This window comes from Nipponia nippon, unplaced genomic scaffold (genome assembly GCF_047370975.1).
Source record: "Nipponia nippon isolate SJK-2023a ecotype South Korea unplaced genomic scaffold, ASM4737097v1 scaffold_4, whole genome shotgun sequence".
NCBI lineage: Eukaryota > Metazoa > Chordata > Aves > Pelecaniformes > Threskiornithidae > Nipponia > Nipponia nippon.
This window is the reverse complement of record NW_028262358.1, coordinates 42,939,044-42,964,972: the sequence shown is the minus strand read 5'-3', so window position 1 is coordinate 42,964,972 and position 25,929 is coordinate 42,939,044. Positions and strand designations below refer to the sequence as shown.

Below are 25,929 nucleotides of genomic sequence, written 5' to 3'. Positions count from 1 at the left end.
ATGAGTGTATGTGCTTCCATATTCTTGTTTTTTCTCTAGAATATTAATGTGTGGCCCAGAGAATAAAACAGTCTAGGGTTGATTCTTAGGAATTTGCAAACAGATTTTATTATTTTCTTATCTTCAATTAGACTTTATAAAACAACTTCCTAAGTCTTGTATTTCCTGAGTTGCAGGTATTTGTAGGTCTTACTGTAATAACTGGAATGTTTGAATAGCATTGCAACTAGCTGATATTCAGTTGAAGCCTCACATCTGTTTTTTTAATTATTTATTAAAAACATCTGTATTTAATTGATTAGAATCATAATTGGCTTACAATTGTTAAACATGGTATGTAATCTGTATTTTTATATTTACTTTCTAAATGTCATTCTTTGGATTTTAAGAATGACAAGTTGAAGGGAATCGGAGTCTTTGATATATAAACATTTCAGGAGGAAATATTTGTAGATTGAGTTCAGTCCTTAGACTGTCAATTCAGCTGTAGTGGTTGTGAACCTTGGAATTTATAATAGCTTGTAGTTTTAATTAGGTAAGCTGGTTTAACAGTTGAATTTTGCAGGTTTAGCAGAGCAATAGTGATGTGACTTGAGAATGAATGCGTTGAGTCAAACCAACGGCAGCCTGCTATCATCCTCTCAATGACCAGTTGTAGGTGCTTAAGGAAGAGTGTAAGAAAAGAACAAGTCTGTGGTGGTCCCCATACCTGCAGCAACCTTTGGGTCAGGTGCTTTCTGAGCCATGGGTAGTGACTTCATATTTCATAGCTGCCAATGGCTATTTCTTCTGAGAATTGGACAGAACTTGAAATAATAGATGAAAGTATTTATTTCTACAAAGTGACTATAATCCCACTATATGTATGGTGGTTGGGTTTTTTTTTTTAATGGCCCAGTGAGTCAGACCTCACGAATATCATTAATTTGAAAAGTAAACGTTAGCCGTACCTTGTCTGGCAAAGTAAGATTCAGTGGTAAGAGAGGGAATGTGTTTTCAAAGGCAAAAATGACCTTCCTGCTTTGAGCATATTATTTCCTTCTATGGTGGTAGACAGTAAAGTTGAAGGGCTTTTGCTAAAATGACAGATCTGAACTAAACAAAAGCTAGTATAAAGCTCTACACATTTAACATCTTTGTTTAGTCTAGATGATTTTCAGAAACTTCAGTACTTGGTTAGTAGCGTACATGTGAGAACTTGTGTATTTTCATGTAGCTATTTGTAGGTATTTCCATATGTATCCAGGAGGAGTTGAGAGAAAGCATATTAGTTGCAGCAAAATATGTTTTGATGCAAATTTAATTCTTTTCTGCTGTTGTTTGGATCAAGACTTTGTTTGCCCTCTTGAAGCCACTGAACTTATCTACTTCTTAGAGGAAAATCTGAGTGGTTTATGTTTAATGGCCACACCAATATTTTTGACTTACTAGCACTTGAAATGTCTTGATTTCCTTGAATATGCAGTGGTCACCCAAGGGTTAACCTGATCAAAAAGAGGCGTTAGGGATGAAGGAGGGCAACTGATAGAGGTTATCAGAACACAGACTAGACTCTACAAAAATATTTCAGCTTGCATTGATTGCAGTTTACTTCAGTGGGAATTAGACAACCAAACTGGAGCAGAAGGCTTAATTGTTTTGTGAATCTGGGACATTAGTTAAACTTTCAATGTGATCTGCATGAAACATAATTCTCCTAAGCTTGTATTCTGTCCCAGTATGCTCTTCCGCTGTACAGCTCCCTTCAGAATGTTTAAATTTTCTAATCTTCTGTTGTTGTTTAACTGGTGTCTTTTCCGAGTCTGCCCACAGCAGCCCTCGCTTGCTGATGGCAATTGGACTGTGTCCCACCATGTCCCTGTGCAGAAATCTAGAATATGCTCCAGGTGCTGGACTCAATGGTGGAGGTGACTAATTAAATGTCACCTGTTAATAGCAAGTGTGGCTGACACTAAATCTCTGAAAACTGGTTACGTGGAACACTTCTGTTGCTTTGGCCCTGTGCCTTTGAGTAAGGCCTTCAGAGTTTGATCTACTTTGAATTAGGAGATGATTTCTGACTCTTTGTCAACTGAATGAGACAAAATAGTTGGGTTGCTTTCATTCCAGATCTCAGTTCTGGAGATCTTAGAGATTTTTTTTTTATTCTTTCATGTCTTGCAGGAATACTTGCTGTCAGGTGCTGACATCATTGAAACGAACACTTTCAGCAGTACTCGAGTTGCACAAGCTGACTATGGCCTTGAGCATTTGGTAAGAATGCTAAAGTATTTAAACATTAAAATGTTAATCAAGATTTTTGTCTTAGCAGCCAAGATTAGTTTAGTCCCAGAGCCCATTGGTATTGTGTTTATTGACTGCATGCTGTCTCTAGAGCTGTGTGATGGTGTTGTAGCTCACTTCCACTGCTGTAGACAATTGTACTTGCTGTGTGTGACAGTCATAGTGTGTCCCTTGTTCATGAAGGCACAGGCAATAATAATTTGTCCTAGATTTTGTTTCAGCGTTCCCAGAATGTCTCAATTCTGTGAACGGGGATGCTTTGCTTCAGTCCTACCAACTTACCAAATGCCACAATGGAACCGCTTTTTTCCTTGATATTATTTGTGTGTTGTTTGTGCTGGTGTATGTAGAAGTCCTTTCAAGCTTGCATTTGTCATAGCTCTTCTGTGTCATGTGTTGTTTTGAGAATTTGAGAAATATATGAAAGAAAATACTTGGAAATATGCTACTTGAATAAAAAGTGAATTTAAAAGTAGGTTAATTTTGTCCTCAAAGTCCTGTTCTCGAGCTTCTGTTGACTTCAGTAGGATTTAATTAGTACCTTACAGAATGAAATTTTATGATTAGCAGCTGTAGGCTGGGGCATACGTGGGATGAGACCTGCCATGTAACTCTGTTGCTGAGATGTATAGAGCCATTCCTTCTGAAGTTTTGTAACAGTGCTCATGTGTATTTGTGTGGTTTAGGGAGCCTTCAGAGTTTACTGCAAGCCACTGAATGGAAGTGTGTTTCTTTGAGGAGGAGTTATGCGGTACTAAAGGTTACTTGGTAATTTTCTGTAATTGTTCCAGGCATATCGGTTAAACAAAGTGTCTGCACAGGTGGCCAGAAAAGCAGCAGATGATGTAACTGCTCAGACAGGTACATGATATTTATTTTAATCTCTTAGTCATTTGTTGTTTTGACTGTCTTGCTACAGTCTTTGAAATGTTGCTAACTAGAGGATAGCTTGATGGCTTACATCACAGGGACATAAGTTGCAGACATGCACACTCTTCATTTTAGGCACAGTAGCAATTTTGCATCTCTATTCACATCACGCTCATTTCAGCATGTGTCCAGGATCTGGTCCTCAGTGTGTTCTGCAGGATGGCTGGCCTGTGCCTGCCTGCTTTAGACTGCAGGCAATACATATCTTCCAGGTGTGTTTTGGAGAAAACAAATTCAGCAGGGACTGTTATAAGTTACTTAGGTTTGTACAGCACAAGTCTTTGTACTACAGAATTAGGATAGCTTATTGTAGGTAAATGTGGATTACCAGTTACTCCTAGTGTGAATCTCCTGGTTTGACTTTACTGAGCAACTACTGGAATGTGCTTAGTATGTGACCATCATCTGTAAATGTGCAGTCTTTTACCTTCAGGGCATTACGTGAGAGGGTTATAGCTCATTTCCACTGCTGTAGACAATGCTGTCTTTCAACGACAAGTTATTTCCTCTTGTATTCTGGCATCAAACTGTGTTTCAAGCTAACAGTGCTGCTGCTGCTGTCCAAATAACACCTTACTGATGTGATTCCTGGTATGCAATAAAAATGTAAGATTTGAAATATGCTACAAAAGAATGTGGAGTTTTTTTATGAACACATGCCAGAATATTCAAATTAGGTTATCTAGTGAAAAATGCCAGGACAGGTCTATGCTGTGCTTTTAAAGTAATTGAATGAAGCTTCCTGTGTCAGAGACAAATCATAGAATCATGGAGTGCTTTGGGATGGAAGGGACCTTTAAAGGTCATCTAGTCCGTCCCCCCTGCAATGGGCAGGGACGATGCTTAGAAGAAAAACTAATTGAGCCAATTGCCTTTTTTATAGATGTTCTTCTGTCTCGTGTGTATACACTGAACCAGATAGGATTAAAACAAAAAAGTCAATTGTGCTGGGTAATCTTGTGCTGATCAAATTCTTGATTTGAGACAGGAGTTTCCTGTTTTATAGTTCTTCATCCCTGAAGGATATGCATGTCTTGGTGTCCTAGGAGGTTTTTTTACATTGGCATGGCTGTCATTGTAAAACGGAGGTAAATTGTTTTGTGGGTTTTTCATTTGGGTTTTTTATTGGTTGGTTTTCTTCTTTCCCCCCGCCCCGTGTCTTGGTTTAGGCATTAGGAGATATGTTGCTGGAGCCATGGGTCCAACAAACAGGACGCTCTCTGTGTCACCGTCTGTGGAGAGACCAGATTACAGGAACATAAGTAAGTATTTATAACCATCAAGTTATTTAACTTAGGTGATGGTCCTGAAAGAGATACCTCCAGATGAAATTACATCATTCTTGTTTTACAGCTTTTGATGAACTGGTTGAAGCCTATAAGGAACAAGCCAAAGGACTTTTGGATGGAGGAGTTGATATCTTATTAGTGGAAACCATATTTGATACAGCCAATGCCAAGGTGAGACTCCTGGAAAAAAATACTCGCTAATATAAGTATTTGGTGCACTACCTAAGGAAATTCAACATGGTACTTTTAAGAGCTATCAGATGCTGCTTACTAAATATGAGAAGACTTGTCAGTCAACAGCAAACAGGTAGAATGTAAGGAGATGGTTTTTAATGATAAAACAGCCTTTTCCAGAGTTTTTACTTTGCCTTTTAGTATGTGCCATTAGCATCTTTCTGGCTGTCTGTGCCAGCTGTCCTTTTATTCCCAGAAGCTCTGTTACATTGCAAAACATCTCCAAATGCATCTGATGTCTTTATTTTTCAGCATAAGCATGTCTGTCCAAAGGATGCTTGTGATGCACACGGGAGAGGGAATATCCAGTGTATCTGACTGCAGGTGTGGGAGGGCTTGTGAGACAGTCCTGTTAAAATGTGGGGTTTTTGGGAACTCTGACACTCTGCCATCAGCTTTAAAAAAGAAAAATTGGGAGCAGAGGATTGGAAGGGTAAAATAGGAGGAATAAAATGTTGAAATATGCCACAATTCATATGACTTTGACACCTCCTTCTTTGTGTAATAACTGCTCAATGCAGGTGATAGCGTTGTTAGGGCGCTTAGAACTCTCTTGCAATTTTATGTGAAAAAGTCTGGCTGGATATGCACAATGGATAAGCATTTCTTATGCTTTTGCCACAGGCTGATTAACGTGTGCATGACTTGTCCTTTGCAGATTTGACCAGTCATCATGGAGGTTTGGCTAGGATCCTGTAGGCTTAACATTGTGCTGAGCTCATGTTCACATGCAACTTTCTTACCCTAAGGAGGCAGGAAATTTTCAGGACCTTCCAAGGGGTCACTGCAGTCCTTACTGTTGAAATTTGTGGTGATTAGAATCCTTTGCAAACTGCATGTCTAAACAGATTCAAGGGCAGTGAATGTGTACTGAGAATACTACATACAACCATGTTTGGGGTGGGGGTTGTGCTGCAGACATGAGGGAGAAGCACATGCCGATGTGATTTGGGTTTCAGAATAGTCTTGGTCTTATTTGGTTACCCCATGGTACTTCCTTTCTACTCGTTACCAAAATGTGTTTTGGAACGTCTGGAAGATGTTAGGGGTAAGGGTAAAATCTCTTGAGTGTAGTAGGTTCTCGCAGGCAATATGAGGTAGCAAGTTGCATAAACAGCCATAAAAAATATTTAAAAAAGAAAAAAAAAACCCAAACAAACCTACACAAACAAAAAACCCAACAAACTGAAGAACTCTTGAAACATCCATTAATATTTTGCAACTTATTCTTCTATAGGCAGCTATTTTTGCGCTCCAGATGTTGTTTGAGGAAGAGTATGCTCCCCGACCCATATTTGTAAGTATATATTATTTAATATTTTACATATACTTAAGCTTGATTGGTGAACTAGCTGAGATTGCACTTGATTAAAGTGTTTTGAAATGAAGGAAAGAAGTGTCTTGGAAACGTACTTTTTTCATGTGATTGTGAAAGGAGAAACTTTTATGTGAAGAGCTTTATGAAATCAGCCGTGGGTAGCTCTGTCCAGCTTATCAACCTGAAGAGTAAGGAATGACTTCATTCCAGCATGTATTCATTCTGTGTATTTCCACAGGAAAAGGTCTGATCATAATTTTTTTTAGGCTTGCTCTCTTAAGGGTCATAAGAACCAGTGCTTCAAGGATGAAATTAAGCAAGTTCTGCCATATTTTCAAGTAGAACATGAGTGGCCATTTGAAGTCAGAGAAGGTCTAACTCCATGTTCTTTCTCTGACATCTTTTTCTGACAGCAGGCAGTCATGAATATGTAGGAACGAATACAGACAAAGAATAAGCTTGTTTTGAAAGTTCTGATGCATTCTTCTGGTTTTCTGCAGTTTGCAGGCCAGGCTTTCTGATCAGCAGTTTGTATCTGTTTGTACCCTTTTGCTGTGAATGTGTTTACTCCTTGCTTGAATCTATGTTTAAACCTGTGTGGGACCCAGGCATTCCCAAAAATAATCTGTCAGTAACTTTCACAGCTTACGAACGCACTGGTTTGAAAGCTTGCTTACTTCTGGACATTCCACCTGATAACTTCTTTTGTGTCTTGCAGTTTGTCTCTGAAAGTGACAGTGAGCAGCAGTTCCACGTTCCCTTTGCTGCATAGTCATGGCATTTATAGTCCTTTGTGAGAGGCTCCTGTAGTCATCTTTTGTCATCCTGAAGTCCTTGTCTATTTAGCTGCTCCATTCATTCATTATTCCTGTCACTTCTTTGTTTTCCACTTACTCGAGTCAGAGGGGAATTAGAATAGCATACAGCAGTCAAAGTGCAGACATCAGGGATTTGTATGACAGCCTAGTGATGTTCTCTGCCTTGTCCATTTCTTTCTTTGTAGTTCCTGATGTTTTACTTCACTGCTAGTGAGCTTTGAAATTGCATTCATAAAACTTTCTGTTGTTACTCAGATTAATTTCTTGAGCAGTAAAGACTAGTTTGGAGATGTCATTATGTAGAATTTTTCCCGTGTTCACAGCTTTGTACTTTATCAGCAATAAGTTTCCACTTTTTTATCATTCAAGTCAATTAGCATTGAGAGTTCTCGGATTATGTAGAGTTGACTTCTTGTCTTCATTTTCCTGAAGAGTTGTCAGTGAGCTTGATTGCCTCATTCTCTGCTCCCTTTCCAGTTCAGTTATGTTGAGAAGTACAACCCTTAGCACAGCTCTTTCTAGGATTCCACCGGTGACCTCCAGTAGTATCAATATTAAAGCATGTTTTGGAGTAAATTATGCATTTACCTTTGTATGGAGTCTTCTAAACTCATTCCGTCTTCTAAACATATTCCGTCTTCTGGAAAAACGATTTGTAGGCTTGGGAAGGCTTTCCTGTCTCATTCAAACGTCTCCTGAATTCTGAACTTTGTGGTTGTTAGTTGGGGTTAAGACATTATTTATTATTTGCATATCTCTCTCTGTACAGTACTTAAGAGGTATGCTTATACAGGTTAAGACTTCTGTCTCCACTATGAAGTTGCAACATCTGATGTTCCCTTGTGGCAAAAGGAGTAACTTGTTTTTAAGGCCAGCCCTGCCTCTCCCATCCCCCCACCAAGCACCACCAAACAACCTAATAGCAGTCCTGAGACCTGCAATAACATAAAGGGGGAGGTAGGGAGGATGAGGAGGACAGGAGAGGAGCTGTGACTGCTGATAGCTGCCTAAACAGGTAACCACTGCAGATTGTTTCAGAGGCTGTCGTCAGAATGATATCGGGGTACTAACACTACCTTGCTGCTGAATGGTTCATGGTAGTTTTCTCTCTTCTTTTTTTTCCCCCCTTTCTTTTCTTTTTCTCCCCCCCAAGGCAGGGAGAGGGAGAGAAAGAAGACTGGTCAAATGTTTGCCTTTCCCCTAGCTGAAATATTTAAATGTTTATAGGGAGGAAATGGTTTAATTTTTCTGTTTGGGTTGTACCTCATTGCTTTGAGTGGAGCACAGGTCTCTACTTTGACTTTTAGCAGTTGAGCCATTTGGATTCTTGGATTTATTGTTAATTTAATTCTTTTCCTTTCTCTATGTTGAATTGATATTTAGGTTTCTGGAACCATTGTGGATAAAAGTGGACGTACCCTCTCAGGCCAGACAGGAGAGGCATTTGTCATTAGTGTTTCCCATAGTAAGCCACTTTGGTAAGGAAATGTATCTTTCTCTTAGTAGGTTATCTGTAGATTGTGATTCTTTTCTATTTTAACTACTTGCTTGCAGATAAATGGAAGCTATACTAACTGTGATCCTGTTTAATCACATGTATTGCTAATGTGTTCTGCTATCGTTCCCTCAGCAGAAATTATGTTTCCAAAGAATGCTGAATTTTTAAAACATTGCTCTAAATAGTCTGGAGTTTTGTGTTTGCAACAGCCACTGAAATCGCAATTAGGTCAAAGCATTAAAAAAAAAATAATTCTGAAACTGTAGTTTGCCATCTCCTACTGTCTCAGACTGTGCAAGGAGCTAATTCCTGGTATGGCCAGGGCTTACATCTCTTTCCTAGAGAGAAGCAGTGCCAGCTCAGAATGTTTCAGAATGGCTTGAAAGAGCAAATCATAAGATTTCATTCCGGTGTTCTTTTTACTGAACTCTTATAAAAATGTATATATTACCTAAGTGTTTTTCTCAAGGATGTGCATTGTTGTTTTGAGAGCTCCTGATGCCTCCATTTACTTGCATTCTTTTCTGTTCAGACAGAAAAATTGAAATAAGTATGAGATTAAGATCTGGGAAAATGCAAAATGTAGCAGACTTTAGTCATTGTGCAAGGTTTTGCCTGTTAATTTGAATAGCATTCCCTGTTTCTCTCTTCTTCTGTGTTTCTATGCCCTATTCTACCTCCTCCTTGCCTTCTCTTCCCTCTTTACCATTTCTTCTCTCGGATTGGTTCTTCACACAAAAACTTACACTGGAAATAGATGTTTTTTTCCTAGAATATTCTAACTTAAACCATTTAATTCAGTGTTAGCAGTGCATGCCACGCACATTGTGATGAGCCATTGTTTGTTTTTACAACAAAATTCCAGCTAAAATGCGCAATCTGTCATCTCAGTGATACAAAAGCAGAAGACTGCATTCACAGCTTTCCTGACTGCCCTCGAGGCTCCACTTTCCCAGACCAGACGGTGCTCCAGAAGTAACATATGGAGCCTCTTGGAACAGGGTGGTAGTTGACTCCTTCTCTCAGCATCACAGCCTAGTGATCCATATTTGGCACGAGTCTGTCTCAGATAATCTTGCTCATAAGTCTCTTGCCTCTGAAGAGGAGAGAAGGGCACTGGAGCAGAAATCAAGAATTTATTAAACCATATTTCATAAAAGCTATCTTATGGGTCTGAATGCTTAGAGCCTGTTTCCCATTTATGCGAAGGTTACTACACACCGCAGAAGGGTTTTAGTTGTGGGAGCAGATTGCACTTAATGCTGTTTCTGTTGCCAGATTGGTAGAGTGGCTTTAGGGTTGTGAAAAAGCTGATTAGTAGTTATATCCATTCTGTATGTATGTCCTGTTTTGGGTGATGCGTTGTCCTTAAGTCAGTTTGGTTTGGAGCCCCCCTAAAAAGTGTGTGCTTTGTGGCTGGTTGGTATGGACAATAGTTGAGAAACATGTGAACTGTGCTTAGTAAGTGCTGAAAGATGTGTGGCAAGCTGCTTGCTATGGAAGGTGCTCAGATGTGGCATGAGTTCCCTTCGTGTTATTTTGGCTCCTGTGATTCTACCGTGGTAGCATTAAGAAGACGTATGCTGAGTTCAGGGCCCTCGTGTGGTGTTTGTTCTGGTCCCAAGGGCGCTCTGCAGTCTTAGTTTTCACAGGAGCTGATGCGTGACTGCTGTAAAGAATTGAGCAAGGGAGGGAGGTGATGTTTAAGACGAGGGTGTGATGGTTATCACACTAGGGTAGCAGCGAGAGCATACCAGCAATCAGGTTCAAGTCTGCTGGCTTTTAAGATGCGGTTAACGGTTTGCTTTTTCTGAAATGTTTTCTTTCTTGGTGCTGTTGAGTGCCATGGGGAGATGATACTGGCCATGGAAGCTGCTCTTTGTTTCTGAATGAATGTGCCTGTCTGTGCTTAGTTTGACTTGGCAGTTTTGAAACAGGTAATGCTTGCATGGTGTCGTGCTCATAGGTGTATTTGTCGGCTGCTTTTACAGTATCTCTCTGGTAAGGTGAGGTAAAGAGAGTGACAGGTGAGTTTGAACTGAGAACCAGAGACAGATGGATATTAAATGTGGAAGGGAGACATGAGGCTGCCTAATACAGGAGAGAGCTTAAAAAGAGGGGGTGGTGAGTGTGAGCTGGAAGCCTGTAAATTGAATGACTTAACAGTAGTAAATACCTTGCATTCATCTGCATTTGATAAAGCCAGTTTTGTTAACAGCTCTTACCTTGCTTTGCTTTGAAAATCTTGAGGGATAAGCCCCCGCTTTGAAATAAATTCCAGAACCTCATTGCTGTAATTGTGCATTCATATCCAGGAGATCTGTATGAAGGATTTAAATTAAATACTGCATAGGGAAATGAGAATAAAACGGTTCTTTTTAAAGTTTTCCTGTTTAAATAGAATGGCCCATATGAGATGCATGCGAAAAAGCACTTCAAAGGTAGAGCTGGCTGTCTGAAAAAAACAAAAATACATGCGCCCCGCCCTGCCCCCCCCCCCAAAAAAAACCCCCCCAAACCCAAGCCTAAGCTATTGGAAGAAGTGGTTTGTGTATTGTTTGGTCTGGGTATGTGACTGTGTGATATTCAAGGCCCTGGTATTGGATGTTGCTGTGAGCCCCTTGGATCTCAAGGATCTGTGATTCTGTCCAACAAGTGAATCGGGCTGCAAGCATTTACGGCTACTACCTGTGTAGTTACCAAGCCCCTGCCTACTCCTTGGAAACAAGAGAAAAGTCGAAAACCATTTTGTGCTCCCAGTCCTGTGCAGGGCTTCATTGCTTTTGACCTCTGGGAAACTAAGTGGGCATATGTGCGCTTGATTAACTTAGCTACCTCTGAGGCAGCCTCTGTGGCTCAGTTAGCTGGGAGATGTGGCTATTAGCCATTCCTGTTTCAGTGGGTTAGCTTGCATCCTCTCTGAGACCGTTATTCCAGGAAGGGAGAAAGCTTTTTTTATATTTTCATCTTAGAGCAGCACCTTTTGAGTTTTGCAGTGCTCATAAGGTTGTTTCTAGAATGGTGCAGAGAGATCAGGAAACATATGAAAAAGATATTTTATATACTTTCTGAAAGAGAAATTTCCATTTTTAATATTGGTGTAGACCTTTTGAGTGCAAGTCACATTTATGTATCTGTCACTGAATGAAAGAAAACATGATTGTACTTCATATACTGGTAAAATTGGCTGAGAAGCTTATTCATGCAAAAATACTTCTGCTGTAATGCTGTCTAGGTTACTAAGATGTAGCAGATTCAGTTGCCTGAGCTTAGTGTTGCCGTGAGATATCTTGGGGGAGGCACTTGGTTTCTTCCAAGGTTGACATAATTTATGTATAACTTTAAAAGAAAATGATGAGTTAGCAGCTTGAGGCAGGTCTTACTCTTTCAACCTCTTTCATGCTTCTTCCTGTAGCACAAGGCTCCTTTCCAGTCTGTCATTCTCATTCCACTTGTTCTCTCTCTCACCTAGACAATACAGAGCCATCGTGTTGCTGCAGTTGCTGTCAAAACGCTGCCACTTTCCTCCTGGATTTTGAAATGGAATCTTGATTTACTGTTCCCAGTTCCATTCAGTCCAGTCCCCCCCGCCCCTTGTGCTTTTCTTCCACCCGAGGGTTCTCCTTTTGCAGTCTTGCTGTATTGATGATGATGATGATTAAAAGAAATTGGAGATCAGGTTGGTTTTGTTGTAGATGATTGTGGGAGTTAGCAGTTGCCAGCGCTAACATGTGCCTTTTTTGTGTGTAAAAGGTGTTTTTACCTCAAAATAATTTTTGAAAATTTATTTTCCAGTATCGGCTTAAATTGTGCTTTAGGGGCAGTTGAAATGCGACCATTCATTGAAACAATTGGAAAATGTACAACAGCCTACATCATCTGTTACCCCAATGCAGGTGTGTTGGTGCACATGTTCCTATGCTTACAGGCAGATGAAATATAACTAAACCATTCTATCTTGTTAGCAAGAATAGAGTTGAATTAGCTTGAAAAGATGATTAGTTTTACTATTAAAAAGAAAATAAGCATATTTTACAATGCTGAAAGTAACTGTTGTTAGTTCTGTGACAGTGAACCCAGAATGCTCTCTTGCATGATTAATAATCCATTGAGTAATGATTGCAAGGGTGATGAGGTGTTTTAGTCCTCATACAAGTGTAGCTACTTTAAATATGTCTTTTATGGAATTTAATTCTGTTCTTGTGGGCTTCAAACAAATTGTGATACTAGAAAAATTGTTTCAAGGTCTTCCCAATACTTTTGGTGGTTATGATGAAACTCCAGAAGTGACTGCCAAGCATATAAAGGTATGAAATACTTCTCGTGAATGTGTCATATCTGACATACTAGTAGACAAGAATTCTTTGCTTGTGTTTTATGTGTATTTGTTACAGTACTGTGGTGTGAGTTTTTTTTCCTCAGATGGCTCTATGTCATTTGGATTGTTTATAGACAATTTGCTGAATGACAGTGCTTTTGAGATGCAAGGTTACGAGAAACTACTTAGGAAACTGAAAACCTGAATTACTTGCATGTCCTACACCAAGTAGCTTTCCTGCAGCTTGATCTGTGGATGTTACTCATTTGCACTCCAGTGTTCTTACTTTTACATTTGGGAATAGTTGAAAAAACTGAGTGGGTTTTATGAATTGGCAGAACTTTACAGAGCTGTGTGTATAGAAACCCCTGATGTTGGTGGTGTTGCAGTGCAGGGTGTCCTTCCACGTGCCACTTGATCTGTGCAAGATGGAACTGTGTGGCTGGAGCTGCAGTGTGTCAGCAAGAACACAGTACCTGCTGCATGTTAATTCCCTTTTATAATACAATATGTCTAGTCTTTGATACTCATCCAAGTTTTCATCTGGGGCTTCAGTATAAAATAGGCCAGTTTCAAATGCAGTTTCCTAAAATTAAGTGTTGAAATTGCTGGTTAGCTTTGGGAATCCACATCTGAAAACAAATCCTAAAGAGAAGAAATAGTACTGGTAGTTTTTAATGTGTGGGTTTTTTTTTTTTCCTTGTGATCCCCCTGAATTGCTTAACCTATATAGAAAAAAATGTATATAAATATACCTTTATTTAACTTAAACCAAAATTCTCTTTCCTTCCCTTTTACAGAATTTTGCTTTGGATGGTTTGGTCAACATAGTTGGAGGTTGCTGTGGTACTACACCAGCACATATCAGGTACCTCATGAGCTACAACTTCAGGTGCTGCTTTTGTGGAGCAGTATTCCATGGATTGTCTTAGAGTGTCCTAAAAAGATGGATCACTTGAATACCAATAACAGCAATATATGGAGGAGAAATAACCTGGCTTTCCTAGCCATGTGTATCGTGAAGAATGAGTGGAGGCGTGGTTCAAACAAGGATTATACTTCTGCTGTTTTGTCATATAAATAGTTTCAGAATTACTCCTCCCTCTTTACCGTTGGATAGAATAGACTTCCCATCCCTGCTCCCTTACGCCATACATTCTTTCTCTTTCCTAGCCCTCTTCGCCACAAGGTGAAACTTAAGGTTTCCTTTGATGGTAGAAGGAAGGCAAGTGTGTGGGTGTGGGGGAGAAATGTCTGCACAGGAGATCTGGGAACATTGTACAGCTGGGGCTAGTCCTGGCCAGTCAGAAGGAGTGTTTCGTATCTTTCTCGCTGGAAGTCAGTCAGTTGGAAAACCTCCCTTTTTCACGTGGGCTTGAAAGAGAAGTGGACCTTGTGATTCATTTTTACCCTGTTACAAACTGGGAGGAGGTGGTATGTGAACATGTAGAGGACACAGTGTGTCGCTTCTGACTGGAGCAAAGAGAAAGGGAACGTGAGCACCATGAGTCATTCTGGCATCTGAGAAAAATGTCTCAGCGCTGAACAATGTTTGTCCCTTGGTTTTGTTGCTGCAATCAGCAATTCCTCAGCTCAGCAAATCGTGAATACGATAAGAGTCAGTGTGGTTGAGGACTGGTTCTGATATCCGTGAAGTATCCCATTGGCATAGTATCTCAGATTCTTTATTTGATAAATCTTCAGCTTTGTACGTTCCCTGCAAATAGCTACAATAGGATCTTACGGGAGTATGTTTTTGCCTTTGGCCACACAAAGCGAAACAGCTAATTAGTCTTGTCCGCTACAGGGCTAAATGGGAGATGTAGGTATATGTCTAGTATGGTCTGTTTGAGTCTTGTCTGGAGTAGTTTAATTTTAATCAAAAACTTTACTCTTTACTTTCCTCTTTCTGTAACTCAGGAGAATTGCCGAAGCTGTGAAATTCTGTCAGCCTCGCGTTCCACCTTCTCTCTCTCAAGGATACATGCTGCTGTCAGGTAAAATGGAGTGTCACAGTTTGAGCTTTATAACTCATGCAGCCTTCCTTCATAAATTTATTTGCTGCTTTCTGCTGATCAGAATGGCACTATGAGTTTCTGGTTCTACTGAATCTAGCAAGCTTATGGATGTGTAACCAGATCTAAATCTTTACTGCTTTGGCCAAAAGATTAATGGAACGTTTTATTACAATCTTGTATAAGAAAGCCAGCATATTTTACTCGGCAAGTCTCAGGCACTCTTTAATGGTGAATGAGTATCTTTACCCTCACTTTGCAACAGGAAAGGGTTGAGCACAGAGAGATCGGGTAATTAATTTGACTGCAGTTGATGGCAGAGCTGGGAGGAGATCCTTGTTCAGCTGCTGTGAGACAGCTGCCCTGTGTTGCCTCAGATGTTGATCCAGTTGTACTGGGACAGTGTCCCAGCAATACATCTAGGTCTAGAATGTCTTTTGGTTTAGCAAAGCGTAGATCTGTATGTTCCTCAGCTAGGCCTTCTTTTAAGCCTTTGGGATGTGTATCCAAGTAAAATAGTACCTTCTTTTTGGGCTGGTATTGTAATCTCAAAGTCAAATCAGTTTAACATAAGTTAAATAAATCATGTTTGGCCTGTGGTTTCATGCAGCAGCTTACTCTGTTCTGCTGTAAGGTTTGTTTGCCTCTGAGTTGTCTGCTACCCAAGTGTCCCACTTGGCTCGTTTCTCTGAACGTGGGTATGTGGTTAAGAGCTGACCTTGTTTGTCAGTCAGTTCAGTGGGCTCCTTCTCTGGTGGTGGTAGAGTCATGAGATAACATAGTTGGAAGTTGAGAGAAGGTGTGTATGTGCATACACATAGATGCCCAAAGAATTGTACCTTCATGTCATTTTATATTGAACAAATTGGCTGTTATTTTTTGTGGGTCAGGTAAATTATTGACTGTCATTGAGGAAGGATAGAAACCTTTGGCATATGTGTTGGAAGTTGTTTCATTGCATTTCTTTGCTAGTTACTCATTAGATTTGTGCACATCCTGATGTGCTGAGAAATCACTATTCTTAAAGAGAGAGACATCTCTATTTCACAGTTTAGAAAAGGGCTTTTGTTTTTATTTTACAGTTTTTTTCTTTTCTGTTTTTACATATATGTTCAAAAATGTCTTTTTAAGGTCTGGAGCCATTCAGGATTGGGCCGTACACCAACTTCGTTAATATTGGCGAACGCTGCAATGTTGCAGGATCACGGAAGTTTGCTAAGCTCATCACGGCAGGCAACTATGAAGTATACATTCTAACAATAATCTTTATAGCTAATGCTCTGGTTTTTCATTGCTCCATTGCGCTGTGTTATTAGTTGTTTTGCTGGCACAAAGCACTATTCTACACCAGTTACAAGAGTAAGAAAACAAGGAGAGTGTACTTTCTCACTGTCCTTTGTTTCTGTGCTTACCAGCTCCTAATTTGTGAGAAGGGTTTTACAAGGGCTTTTTTTTGACAAGTGTTACAGGAGACATGACTTTCCATGTTGAATTAAGTTACGCAGCTGATGATGGTTTAGAAAAATGTCCTGGCCTGTGCTGTATCTAGGGCTGGATTTACAGAGGAGGGAGGAAGGAAAGGGGCTGTAATCCCTCCTTCCACCTTGTGGGGTACATCTGACTTGGGATAGATTGTGCCACTGCACAGCCCTCACTTTCTTTCCCTGCCTTCTCCAGTCCTGGTCAGCATTATGGTTGCACCTAATCTTTATATACTTTGATCACTGGCTCCGGCATACTGCATGAGAGTTGCTACAGAAAAGGTTGCTTAGAAAGTAATTGCTTTCTTGAAACAGCTGCAGGGCAGAAATGAAAAGGCTGGAGTGCTCATTCTTTACTGGTGTAAATTGTAACGGTAACATTCAAACAAATAGTAAAGTGACAGTTCTTGAGAGCTGAGACTCTGCACCAGAGAGTGCTCTGCTGTTCTAGTTGATGCAATCAAAATTAAAGCCTTAGTTTTGGTTTTGTTTTGTTGGGTGTTTTGTTTTTTTTTTTTTTTTTTAAGGAAATCTGACTTTTAAGCTCTTAGAAGTCATGAAGCAGGTTAGACCTATTAAATAAAGAGAGCTTTAAACATGGGTTGTTAGGGACTGTGAGCAACTAAAACCCTTTTTCTTTTTTGTCTCCTCGGTCTGCAGTGTGACAAAAAAGACAAGGGTGTTCAGGTAATTATGTGGGCTGGAGGTAAAACTTCAGTATTTCTTTCTTAGTGCTTGGTGATTGTTCTGTAGCTGGAAAAAATGCCAAACAACCTCCAGAAATTAAGTACTCTGTGTTATGAAACAGCTGAGCTTATGATGCAAGACACTTATTTCATACCATCACAGAGACTGTTTTCCTGTAATCTTGAGCAGTCAGAAGTCCTCATTACCATGCAAATCTTAAATCATTCAATTAAGCATATGACCAACGGTCTAAAATCAATGTCACTACCACCACATGAGGGCTCTGATGTCGTGTTTTTGTGAACAAATTAGTTATCAGTTGTGGCATACTGACAACTGTTGTATGTTGATGTGCATCACAGACTATTTCCTTACTCTCTTATGGAAGGTCTTATAAATTTTTAAGTTTTTGGCTGCATGCTTATTTTGGAGAAGTGAAATGTTATCCTGAGAATGACTAGGCTTTTTTCTACTGACTGTTGTTTTGTTTTTTTTACTTTCTCCTTTAGGAAGCCCTGAGTGTAGCCAAATTGCAAGTTGAGATGGGGGCCCAGGTTCTTGACATCAATATGGATGATGGGATGCTGGATGGCCCTGCTGCAATGACCAGATTTTGTAACTTGATTTCTTCAGAACCTGATATTGCAAAGGTTGTAATTGAGTCACTCCAAAGCACAATAAAGAGCATTTTATTGAGTTGGAAGTGGCCTTTCAGAAAATTTTGATATTGATTTATTTAGTAACCAGTTTAGGTGCTTAATAAGCAGGTGTAGGTGTCCCCCAAGAGGAAAAGGTACTGTAAAAGGGAAGGCCTTTGGGGGAAACAAAGGTTTTAACATTCTCTATCTGTTTTCAGCTAAATATATGCTAGTCCTTTTCATTGGTTAGAAAAGCCGAATGCAGGTTCCTTTTGCAGCAGTTATAGCCATAATGTATATATTGGCAGTGCATAACGGTATTGCTTTCCACAAAACTTAAAACTGGTATGGACATAGGATGGTTTTAAAAGATACCTTTGCAAAGTGCGTTCTCTAAAAGTGAGTATCTAATTCAGAAATACAAGACAATACAGGGAGAAATAGAGGTCACTATATGATATGTGATGGAGTTGCCGTAGAAGCTCTTGAGTTAAATTTGCTCTGAATTTTGCATGTAAAGCAAAGAAAAATCTACAAATACCATCTGGAAACTTTTTATTCATAAATGCCGATTAATGTCATGTGCATTTCTATGCCCAAATGGGCAAACAGCATGTGGAACTCTAATTCATGACTTGTATGTATTCCCCTGGCTTACTTCTGTTATTTACAGGTGCCGTTATGCATTGACTCCTCAAATTTTTCAGTGATTGAAGCAGGTTTGAAATGTTGCCAAGGGAAATGCATTGTAAACAGCATCAGTCTGAAGGAAGGTGAGGAAGACTTTTTGGAGAAAGCAAGGAAAATTAAGTTGTATGGAGCAGCTGTAGTTGTCATGGCTTTTGATGAAATGGGGCAGGTGAGTGTCACTTTAAAGGAGAGCTATTTTTCTTCTGGAGTGCAAGGCTTTCACTCTTGTGCAAGATGAAGTTGTTCTGTTTCATTGACATAGGTGATTCAAAGAGGTCTACATAGTCTTAGCAATAGTTTTGACTCTGATACGTAAGCATTTCTTACGGCGCTCACGTGTTTGAGGAATCCAAGTACTGCTCTAAGTGTAGCTTTGCTAGCACAAGAGCGTGTCTCTTGCTGTTCAGCCATTCTGGACTCTTCCTTCCTTCATAGAAGATTCTTTTAGTTCAGAAACTGAGTTTTGCATGAGAGTGGAATCTTTGTGAATTAACATGTCAAAAACCACATATTAAACTTTGCACAGGATGATGAAATGTTGGGGAACAAAATTGTTTTTAATGAGTTGAGTCAAAACTCCAGGTCCAGGTGTGGTGATATTTTTAATCCAAAATTCTTATATATATAATCCTTTTCCAGTATTTGTGATGTTCAGATTCTCAGTCTTGAGTCACTGGAACTGTAAATGATTTCTGGAGGGTTTATTTTTTGTGTTGTTTATAAGTTTTTCATGTCAGAATTCTTTTTCTCCCCTAGGCAACAGAAACAGAAACCAAGATTGCAATCTGTTCCAGAGCTTATCACCTCCTTGTGGAAAAAGTGCACTTCAATCCAAATGATATAATATTTGATCCTAATATTTTGACCATAGGAACTGGAATGGAAGAACATAACCTGTATGCCATTAATTTTATCAATGCTACTAAAACCATAAAAGTGAGTTGTAAGCTTATTTTAACTTGCAGTATTTTGCTGAGATTACTTAAAAACCCAAACCACCGCAAACCAGAAACACACTCCCCGCTCCCAAACAACAACAACAACAACAACAAAACACTGCTGCAAAATGATACCCATTTTAAATTAGCAAGGGGGACTGTTCCTCTGAAGTGCAGCCATTCCCCAATATTGCTGTATTTCAAGTAGAACTTCAAATAGTTCTATAAATATATTTCAATCCATTATCTCTACTGTATATATACTACATTAATTAAATGAGGTAACAATCACATTCATGTTCTAGCTAAAAGGACCTCTTTGAAGGTATGTGAAAGCTGCTTCTTAAAATGAATAAAATTTCCTCTACTGTGGAAGGAATTTATGCAGTGAGCTGACTTTTTCTTTAGCCAAAGTGTGTGTAAGGAAGTACAGCAGTGAAGAGCATCACCTGAATACAGCCAAGGCAGCTGCACTGTTGTGTTTCACAAGGCAACTTGATTGGTCTCGAGGTGCTCTGTCAGTAGCAGTCTGGGGCTTGAACACCCCACAGGCTCTTTTGTCACCACAGGGCTTCTGGAAGGGAGGGTGCACCCGTGAGGTTAGCTGCTCAGCTACAGCCTCCTCCTCAGGCAGGCAGGCAGGTTGGCTGCTCCTGTTTCCAGAGGAGTGGGGGATGGAAGAGCCATAAGTAGGTCTGCATGGGGAAAATCTGGAATGCTGCTGTGGGAGGACTGATACGTTCAGAATAGCACCTATGACTATGGAAACCGTGGTAGTTGCTTACACATAACTAGGCTGGCTCTTTCCTTTTACTTGTATCTTTTTCTACAGAGATTTGAATTGCTTTTTATGAATTTCAGTAACTAGAAGGATCTGGAACAGGGAAGAGAGAAAGGGTGCATAGCTAATGCACCACAGCTCAGGGGATAACCGTTTTATGGACTGAATGCTTTGCTTAGGTTTCCTTTTTGGAAAGCACTTCTCAAAATCTGTGTGCAATTCCTATAGGAAACACTGCCGGGAGCCAGGATAAGTGGAGGTCTTTCCAATCTGTCTTTCTCCTTTCGAGGAATGGATGCTATTCGAGAAGCAATGCATGGGGTGTTCCTTTACCACGCAATTAAGGTATGATGTGCTTTTGGCTTCCATATGTTTGCACTTGGCAAATGTGCAGTGCTATGTCTGACAGCCCTGGCTGGGGGATTCTGTATGATTTTTTTCAGTATGGCATGGACATGGGAATTGTGAATGCTGGGAATCTGCCAGTGTATGATGATATCCAGAAGGAATTGCTACAGCTGTGTGAGAATCTAATCTGGAACAAAGATCCTGATGCGACAGAGAAACTTTTACATTATGCTCAAGTAAGTTCCAATTTTAGGCTTTGAATAGTAGTTAGGTTAGCACCTGGGCTTTAACACTTCCCTGCTGATGAGAGGTAGAACAGCATATAAACTGCTCATGTCAATCTAACAGTGGGCGTTAGAAGTTACTAATGATACTACAAGTGGTTCAGTTATTAATGTAGAATAAAATATGACCTCTGTGATAGATTGAGCCTCTCCAATTTCATAGGTGCCTTGAAAGATCCTGCACCAGAGTTCTTCATATGCTTCAGGAGACCAAGCTGCATAGGCATTCTTTTAAAGAAAAAAAACCAAACCCAAAGCACTAAGAAGCAAAAAATCCTAACCAAACTCCCCACCCCCCCCAACAACAAAAAAAACCCACCACCAAACCTCACAAACAAAAACCAAACAACCACCAGAAAAAGCCAACCCACAACCAAAGCACATCTTGGTGCTGGAGCTTAATTGACAAGTGCCCTGTGGGAGACAAAGAGTAAACCTGTCTCTCTGGTGGTAATGGTTTGCTTGGAATATATGTAAAAGGTGAAGTAGTTGCTTGCGGTTCCTGGCTGTGCCATAGACTTCCAGTTCATGTAACTCATGTGAAGAGTGAGGATCAGCTATTTAGTGTTTTTAAGATGCTGTAATGACAGTGGTGATAAAAGACAAAGATTACACACCTGAAGGTTTCCAGATTATCAGCCATAAGATGACTGGTGAAATCCTGTTCTGAACAGAACATACAGCAAAAATCTGTCTGGGTTAGGTGGCTCTTAGATTTAAGCACACAAGAAGGTTTGCGTGACCATTTTGTAGCTCCTGGAGGTATTATTTCTGTGCACAGCTTCATTTGGTTTGTAGTTTGCCCTGTGGTGGTGCATGCTTTTTAGGAACAATGGCAACATGTTGAAAACCAGTACAGGAGGACTCTCCCTATGCCTTGTGCTTAGGCTATTTTAGATGGTGCTTGTAGTGTCTAAGCAATTCACCTGGGAGTCATCTTGTCTGCATAAGCAAAGTTTTACCATTAGGGTATTCAGGGTTGCATAAAGAAGAAGGGGAAAAAAAAAAAGGGGGGGGGAATTAGAAAGGGATTGCTTAAGCAGTGTTTCTGCAAAAGGTAGAATGTGAGTTTAAATGGAGCGTGAAAAGTAGAAATGGAAGTGGATGACGACTCCTTCTAGGTCTAGAAGTTTGGGAAGCCATGGTTGGAATCTCTGCTCTTATTCATGGTGATAGTTTTATTGTGGGAGTAAAGCAGCCCCCAGTTGCAAAAAAGAGAGACAGTCTTGATTCAAAACATCTTTAAAAGCTCTGTTAAAATATAACATAAAATATTCAACTTTCAGGTTTTCACTACAGGTGAGCATCCTGATTTGGGTTTCCTCTTGGCCCTGGACAAATGTGAGAGTCCAAATAGACAGTCGCTTACAGCCAATGAGAAGGATTATTACAGGTGTTGGAGTTTGAGGCTTACTTCAAAATATTTATTCAGACCTTTCTCTGATATAGTGGAATTGAATGGCTCTAAGTTGTTTTGTCTAATGGCTTTTTTTTAAACACAAGAGTGTATTCATTAGTCAGTAAGTGCATATGTTCTTTTTATTTCCAGTTACTGTAGTTTATTCTGCACAAGGAACATAGAACGTACGGTCCCATTGCAAGTGTCACACCTCTAATAGAGTGCCAGTGAAGTTTCCTCCCTTGCCAGTTGTTTGACTGCTAGACCTGTGGGGAAAAAATGAGGAACTTAATCCTTGCAGATTTAGGACATCAGCCTTCATTTGAAGTTTGAGGTTAAAAAAACGTTTTCCATAAAGCGTATAGCTACCGACATTCTCAAACTGAAACTTTTCCTATTTGTGGCAATGGGAGTTGTGCTTCCAAAGGCGGGCTTTTTCATCCTCAGGATGCAGTATGATCACTCTGTTTTTAAAGATCTGCATGTAGTGTTTGCTGCTGTGGTCTCTGCGTGCCCACCCTACAGTTTCATGGGTTATTTTTAGGTTGGAATGGTTCCCTTGCTAAAGTGTCTGGCCAGAGGTTGAGGAGCACTTCATACCTTCTCATTCAATCACAGAAGGGCTGAGGTGGGAAGGAACCTCTGGAGATCATCTAGTACAACCCCGCTGCTCAGAGCAGGGTCAGAAAGAGCAGGTTGCTCAGCGCCGTGTCCAGCTGGGTTTTTAATGTAACTAAGGATGAAGACTACAACCTCTCTGGGCAACATTGTCCTCCTTCTTTCATTCTCTCTGTACAAACTAGACCTATGAGAGGAATAAGGTTTGGCAACGAGAAGCTGTGGAGTTAGCTAACATTCATATAAACATGAATGAAAACTTGTTCTGGTTTCTGTTCTCATAAGTGAGGTCTTGTTTCCCTGACTTTTCCCATGGCTCTATCTTTAAAAACTTGCTGATGAGCACTCAAAAGTATAGAAGGTTCATAAGGACTGAAAGATGTCAGATTAATAGAATAGCCAACAGAGGAAAAGAAATGACTTGGCTGAAGTGTGGTGGTTCAAGTAATGGATAGCATGCTCTTCCACGAGCCTTCCTGGGGTGGGTGCTTATGAGCTTTCTTGCACTGTGAAGCCCTTTTGGCCTTTGCATTCATAGCAAAGGGGAGTGTGAGTGTGAGGCAGAGAGTATGCGAGGGCTTGGGATGGTCTGTGTGCATGAGAAACAGTAGTTCTGTAGGCTGCCTGATTGAAAACATCTGTGATACAGAATAACATAACCTATTCCAGCAGAAACTGAATTAGTGCCAAATTAATTAGAATTTTAAAATGAAGTTTAGTGTGTGGGCCAGGAATCAATTTAAATTATGTTCCCAGAAGTAAAACCCTTAGGATTAGTCATTTCATCATTTTTAAGAGCACGAAAATTATTAAACTGCTCCCTCTTTGCTTTGTGTTGTGGTTTTGGTTTTTTGTTTTTTTTTTTTTTCTTTGGGATTTTTACATCTTCACTGAGGTATATGCTCTGCGGGACGTAGACTCCCTAAGTGTCTGTAGTACATCACAGGTGTTTGCAATATGATTTGCATGTATATAAAAAGTCTTTTGAATAATCTAAAATTATTTTATCTGTCAGTACTTGAAATTGTCCTCACTTTTAGAAAAGTAAAGTCTGTAGTTGTACTTTTTATGCTTGCAAGCTCCTATGGATGTCTTTCCTCTTCAGAATCATGCCCAAGGAGGAAGAAAAGTTGTACAGACCGATGAGTGGCGGAAAAGCTCTGTGGAGGAAAGGCTGGAATATGCTCTCACAAAGGTGAATCTGTGCAGAAAATTGTCCTACCCATCAGGTCTGAGACATGATCTCAGCTCAGACTTTAAGGGATACCTTTGGCTTTAAAAGTTCTTCAACTGTCATTCTTTTAAAAGCTATTAATTAATAATGAATAAGGTATTTAATTAATATCTTTAATAACAGAGAAAATTGTGGTGATTTGTCTTCAAACTTTACAATTTGAAGTCTTTTGGCCCTTAATATTTTATTCCGCTAGTATTGCTAGTAACATACTGCTTTTACTTTCTAACATATTGCTTTTACTTTCTAGGGGTTTTTTTGGTCCTTTAACGGTATCGCACTGAGTGGCACTTGTGCTGAGGAAGCAATCTTTGAATGTTTGTTTTTTCTTATGACATGGTTAAAAAAAAAAACCAACCAAACCTGTTAATACTGGAGACTCTTGCTTTTAATAACTTTATATGCCTAAGAAGTACAGTGTTTTGTTTCCTAAAAAAACCTGTTTTAAATACACATTTGAGGTATTCTTAAAGACTAGCAGTATCTAAAGTATCTGGTTGTACTTTCATCGTGATTTTTTGGGGGGAGAAGGCAACAAAATAAAAGCTGTATTTCTAGCAAGATAAAAGCTTCTTTTTTTTTTTTTTTTTTTTTTTCCCCAGGGCATTGAGAAGTATGTCACTGCAGATACAGAAGAAGCAAGATTAAATCAGCAAAAATATCCTAGACCTCTAAATGTAATTGAAGGGCCTTTGATGAATGGCATGAAAATCGTTGGTGATCTTTTTGGTGCTGGAAAGATGTTTCTGCCTCAGGTAATGAGAAAATGATTTCACGTATTTTCCTATTTTTCAAAACCTAGCATTGTAAACTGTAGCGAAAACATTCTATGCTGGCTATTTTTTTTTCAGATATAGCACGTGAATTGTGAAGATGCAGGTGCTACTAAGAAGCAGCCCTATTTTTTTCTTTACTTTGGAACTTGACTTTCTTTACTGAATTTTACATGTTTGTTTCCTTCCTTCCTGAGTGTTTTTGCTTTATTTGAAATGCAGTTTTAAGTTTGGGCCTGTGAAAAAGAGCAAGAGAGAAAAAAGATGCAAATAAAAATTGCTGTGTTTAGCACCTTCCAAGTCTGGGCCTGTTGGTGGCTTCGAGTTCTGTTGTGAGTGGTCCGAGAGGTTGCTCTGTGAAAGCAAGTGTCATCTGTAGACCCTTAGTCCAGTAGGGCCAGCAGCCTGCTACCACAGAATACTCTGCAAAGCTGGAATCTGGGTTTGCAAATGAAGTTGTTTATTGTTTGAATGGGTATAAAAGAAAGCTATGAGAAATCTGAGGCTATTCCTATACCTGATCTTTATTGTTTGTTTCCCTGCCCCCCCCTGTTTATCTATGCAGGTGATAAAGTCTGCTCGAGTTATGAAGAAAGCAGTTGGCCACCTTATTCCCTACATGGAAAAAGAAAGAGAGGAAAGGAGAGCCAAACAGGGCAGCATAGAGGAAGAGGCAAGACACAGTCCTTTGTGCTGTAACTCTTTCATAGCATGCCCTGACAAAAATGGAAATTATTTTTTGCTAATGACATTTATTCAGCTTTCATGCTGGAGAGTTGATGCAGTCTTGTGGAAACTGACAATTTTGGCATAATTTGAAGTAGGTCTGAAATTCATAAAGTGCAGATTTTGTGGAGCTCTGCTTGGTATGTGCCTGAGCTGTTGTCACAAGTTTCCTGAAGGATGCCATAAGCCTTTGTAGGCCCTTTATACCAGTGTTACGTATTTCTTGTATTTTTGTAGGCATTTAATTCTAGTATTATTTATTTATGGTACTTGTAACTTTATGGCAAATTTTGCTGTTTTTGCTTCTACTACTTCTGCCCTCAGTGAACTATGGAACTCCCTTTTGCATGTTCAAAGCCTGTTACCATGTTTTTCTTCATTCAACTCTTCGCTTCCCCCTAGCCCTGACCATTCTCCCAGCTAAACAAACCAAACCAAACTTTTCCATCCTTTTTCTTCATAGATTGTGACTTCAAGACCTCTTGTTATGATAGAATAGTATGCTCATTGTGTGTGTAGCCATAACCAAGTTGCAGGAGACAAGTGTGTCTGAAAACAGGGTCTGATATAGTTGTCTTTTCATATGTGTGTTTTTCCACCAGTTTTTGAAGACTACTTTTTATGTAATA

At 39.7% G+C, this 25,929-nt stretch overlaps 2 protein-coding genes across 27 annotated transcripts in view; one reads left to right on the top strand and one right to left on the bottom strand.

Annotated features, from left to right (window-relative positions):
- The window catches only part of LOC148053269 (uncharacterized), an 87,334-nt gene that overhangs the window by 4,773 nt on the left and 56,632 nt on the right, over positions 1-25,929 (bottom strand). For 4 of the 20 annotated variants that reach the window (XR_015708012.1, XM_087773597.1, XM_087773601.1 and 1 more), the window contains one exon: positions 10,596-10,690. The exons of 2 other annotated variants lie outside the window; for them this stretch is intronic. Coding sequence is in view for 10 of the 18 variants with exons in the window: in XM_087773597.1 (XP_087629723.1) it covers positions 10,596-10,690 (95 nt within the window). In the remaining 8 variants the exon portion in view is untranslated. Of the gene's footprint in view, positions 1-3,162; positions 4,446-8,821; positions 8,895-10,595; positions 10,691-18,433; positions 18,952-19,586; positions 19,712-22,067; positions 22,216-25,929 lie in introns of those variants that run through there. 14 more of the 20 variants (XM_087773603.1, XM_087773604.1, XM_087773605.1 and 11 more) reach the window with 10 other exon arrangements.
- The window catches only part of MTR (5-methyltetrahydrofolate-homocysteine methyltransferase), a 56,410-nt gene that overhangs the window by 7,786 nt on the left and 22,695 nt on the right, over positions 1-25,929 (top strand). For 5 of the 7 annotated variants that reach the window (XR_015708000.1, XR_015708001.1, XM_087773592.1 and 2 more), the window contains 19 exons: positions 2,164-2,253; positions 3,075-3,144; positions 4,383-4,475; positions 4,567-4,673; positions 5,974-6,033; positions 8,256-8,350; positions 12,166-12,266; positions 12,616-12,677; positions 13,489-13,556; positions 14,609-14,685; positions 15,835-15,947; positions 17,381-17,521; positions 18,183-18,368; positions 18,956-19,135; positions 20,147-20,263; positions 20,362-20,502; positions 23,673-23,762; positions 24,404-24,556; positions 25,140-25,247. Coding sequence is in view for 5 of the 7 variants with exons in the window: in XM_087773592.1 (XP_087629718.1) it covers positions 2,164-2,253; positions 3,075-3,144; positions 4,383-4,475; positions 4,567-4,673; positions 5,974-6,033; positions 8,256-8,350; positions 12,166-12,266; positions 12,616-12,677; positions 13,489-13,556; positions 14,609-14,685; positions 15,835-15,947; positions 17,381-17,521; positions 18,183-18,368; positions 18,956-19,135; positions 20,147-20,263; positions 20,362-20,502; positions 23,673-23,762; positions 24,404-24,556; positions 25,140-25,247 (2,052 nt within the window). In the remaining 2 variants the exon portion in view is untranslated. Of the gene's footprint in view, positions 1-2,163; positions 2,254-3,074; positions 3,145-4,382; positions 4,476-4,566; positions 4,674-5,973; positions 6,034-8,255; positions 8,351-11,457; positions 12,050-12,165; positions 12,267-12,615; positions 12,678-13,488; positions 13,557-14,608; positions 14,686-15,834; positions 15,948-17,380; positions 17,522-18,182; positions 18,369-18,955; positions 19,136-20,146; positions 20,264-20,361; positions 20,503-23,672; positions 23,763-24,403; positions 24,557-25,139; positions 25,248-25,929 lie in introns of those variants that run through there. The other 2 variants (XM_087773594.1, XM_087773595.1) reach the window with 2 other exon arrangements.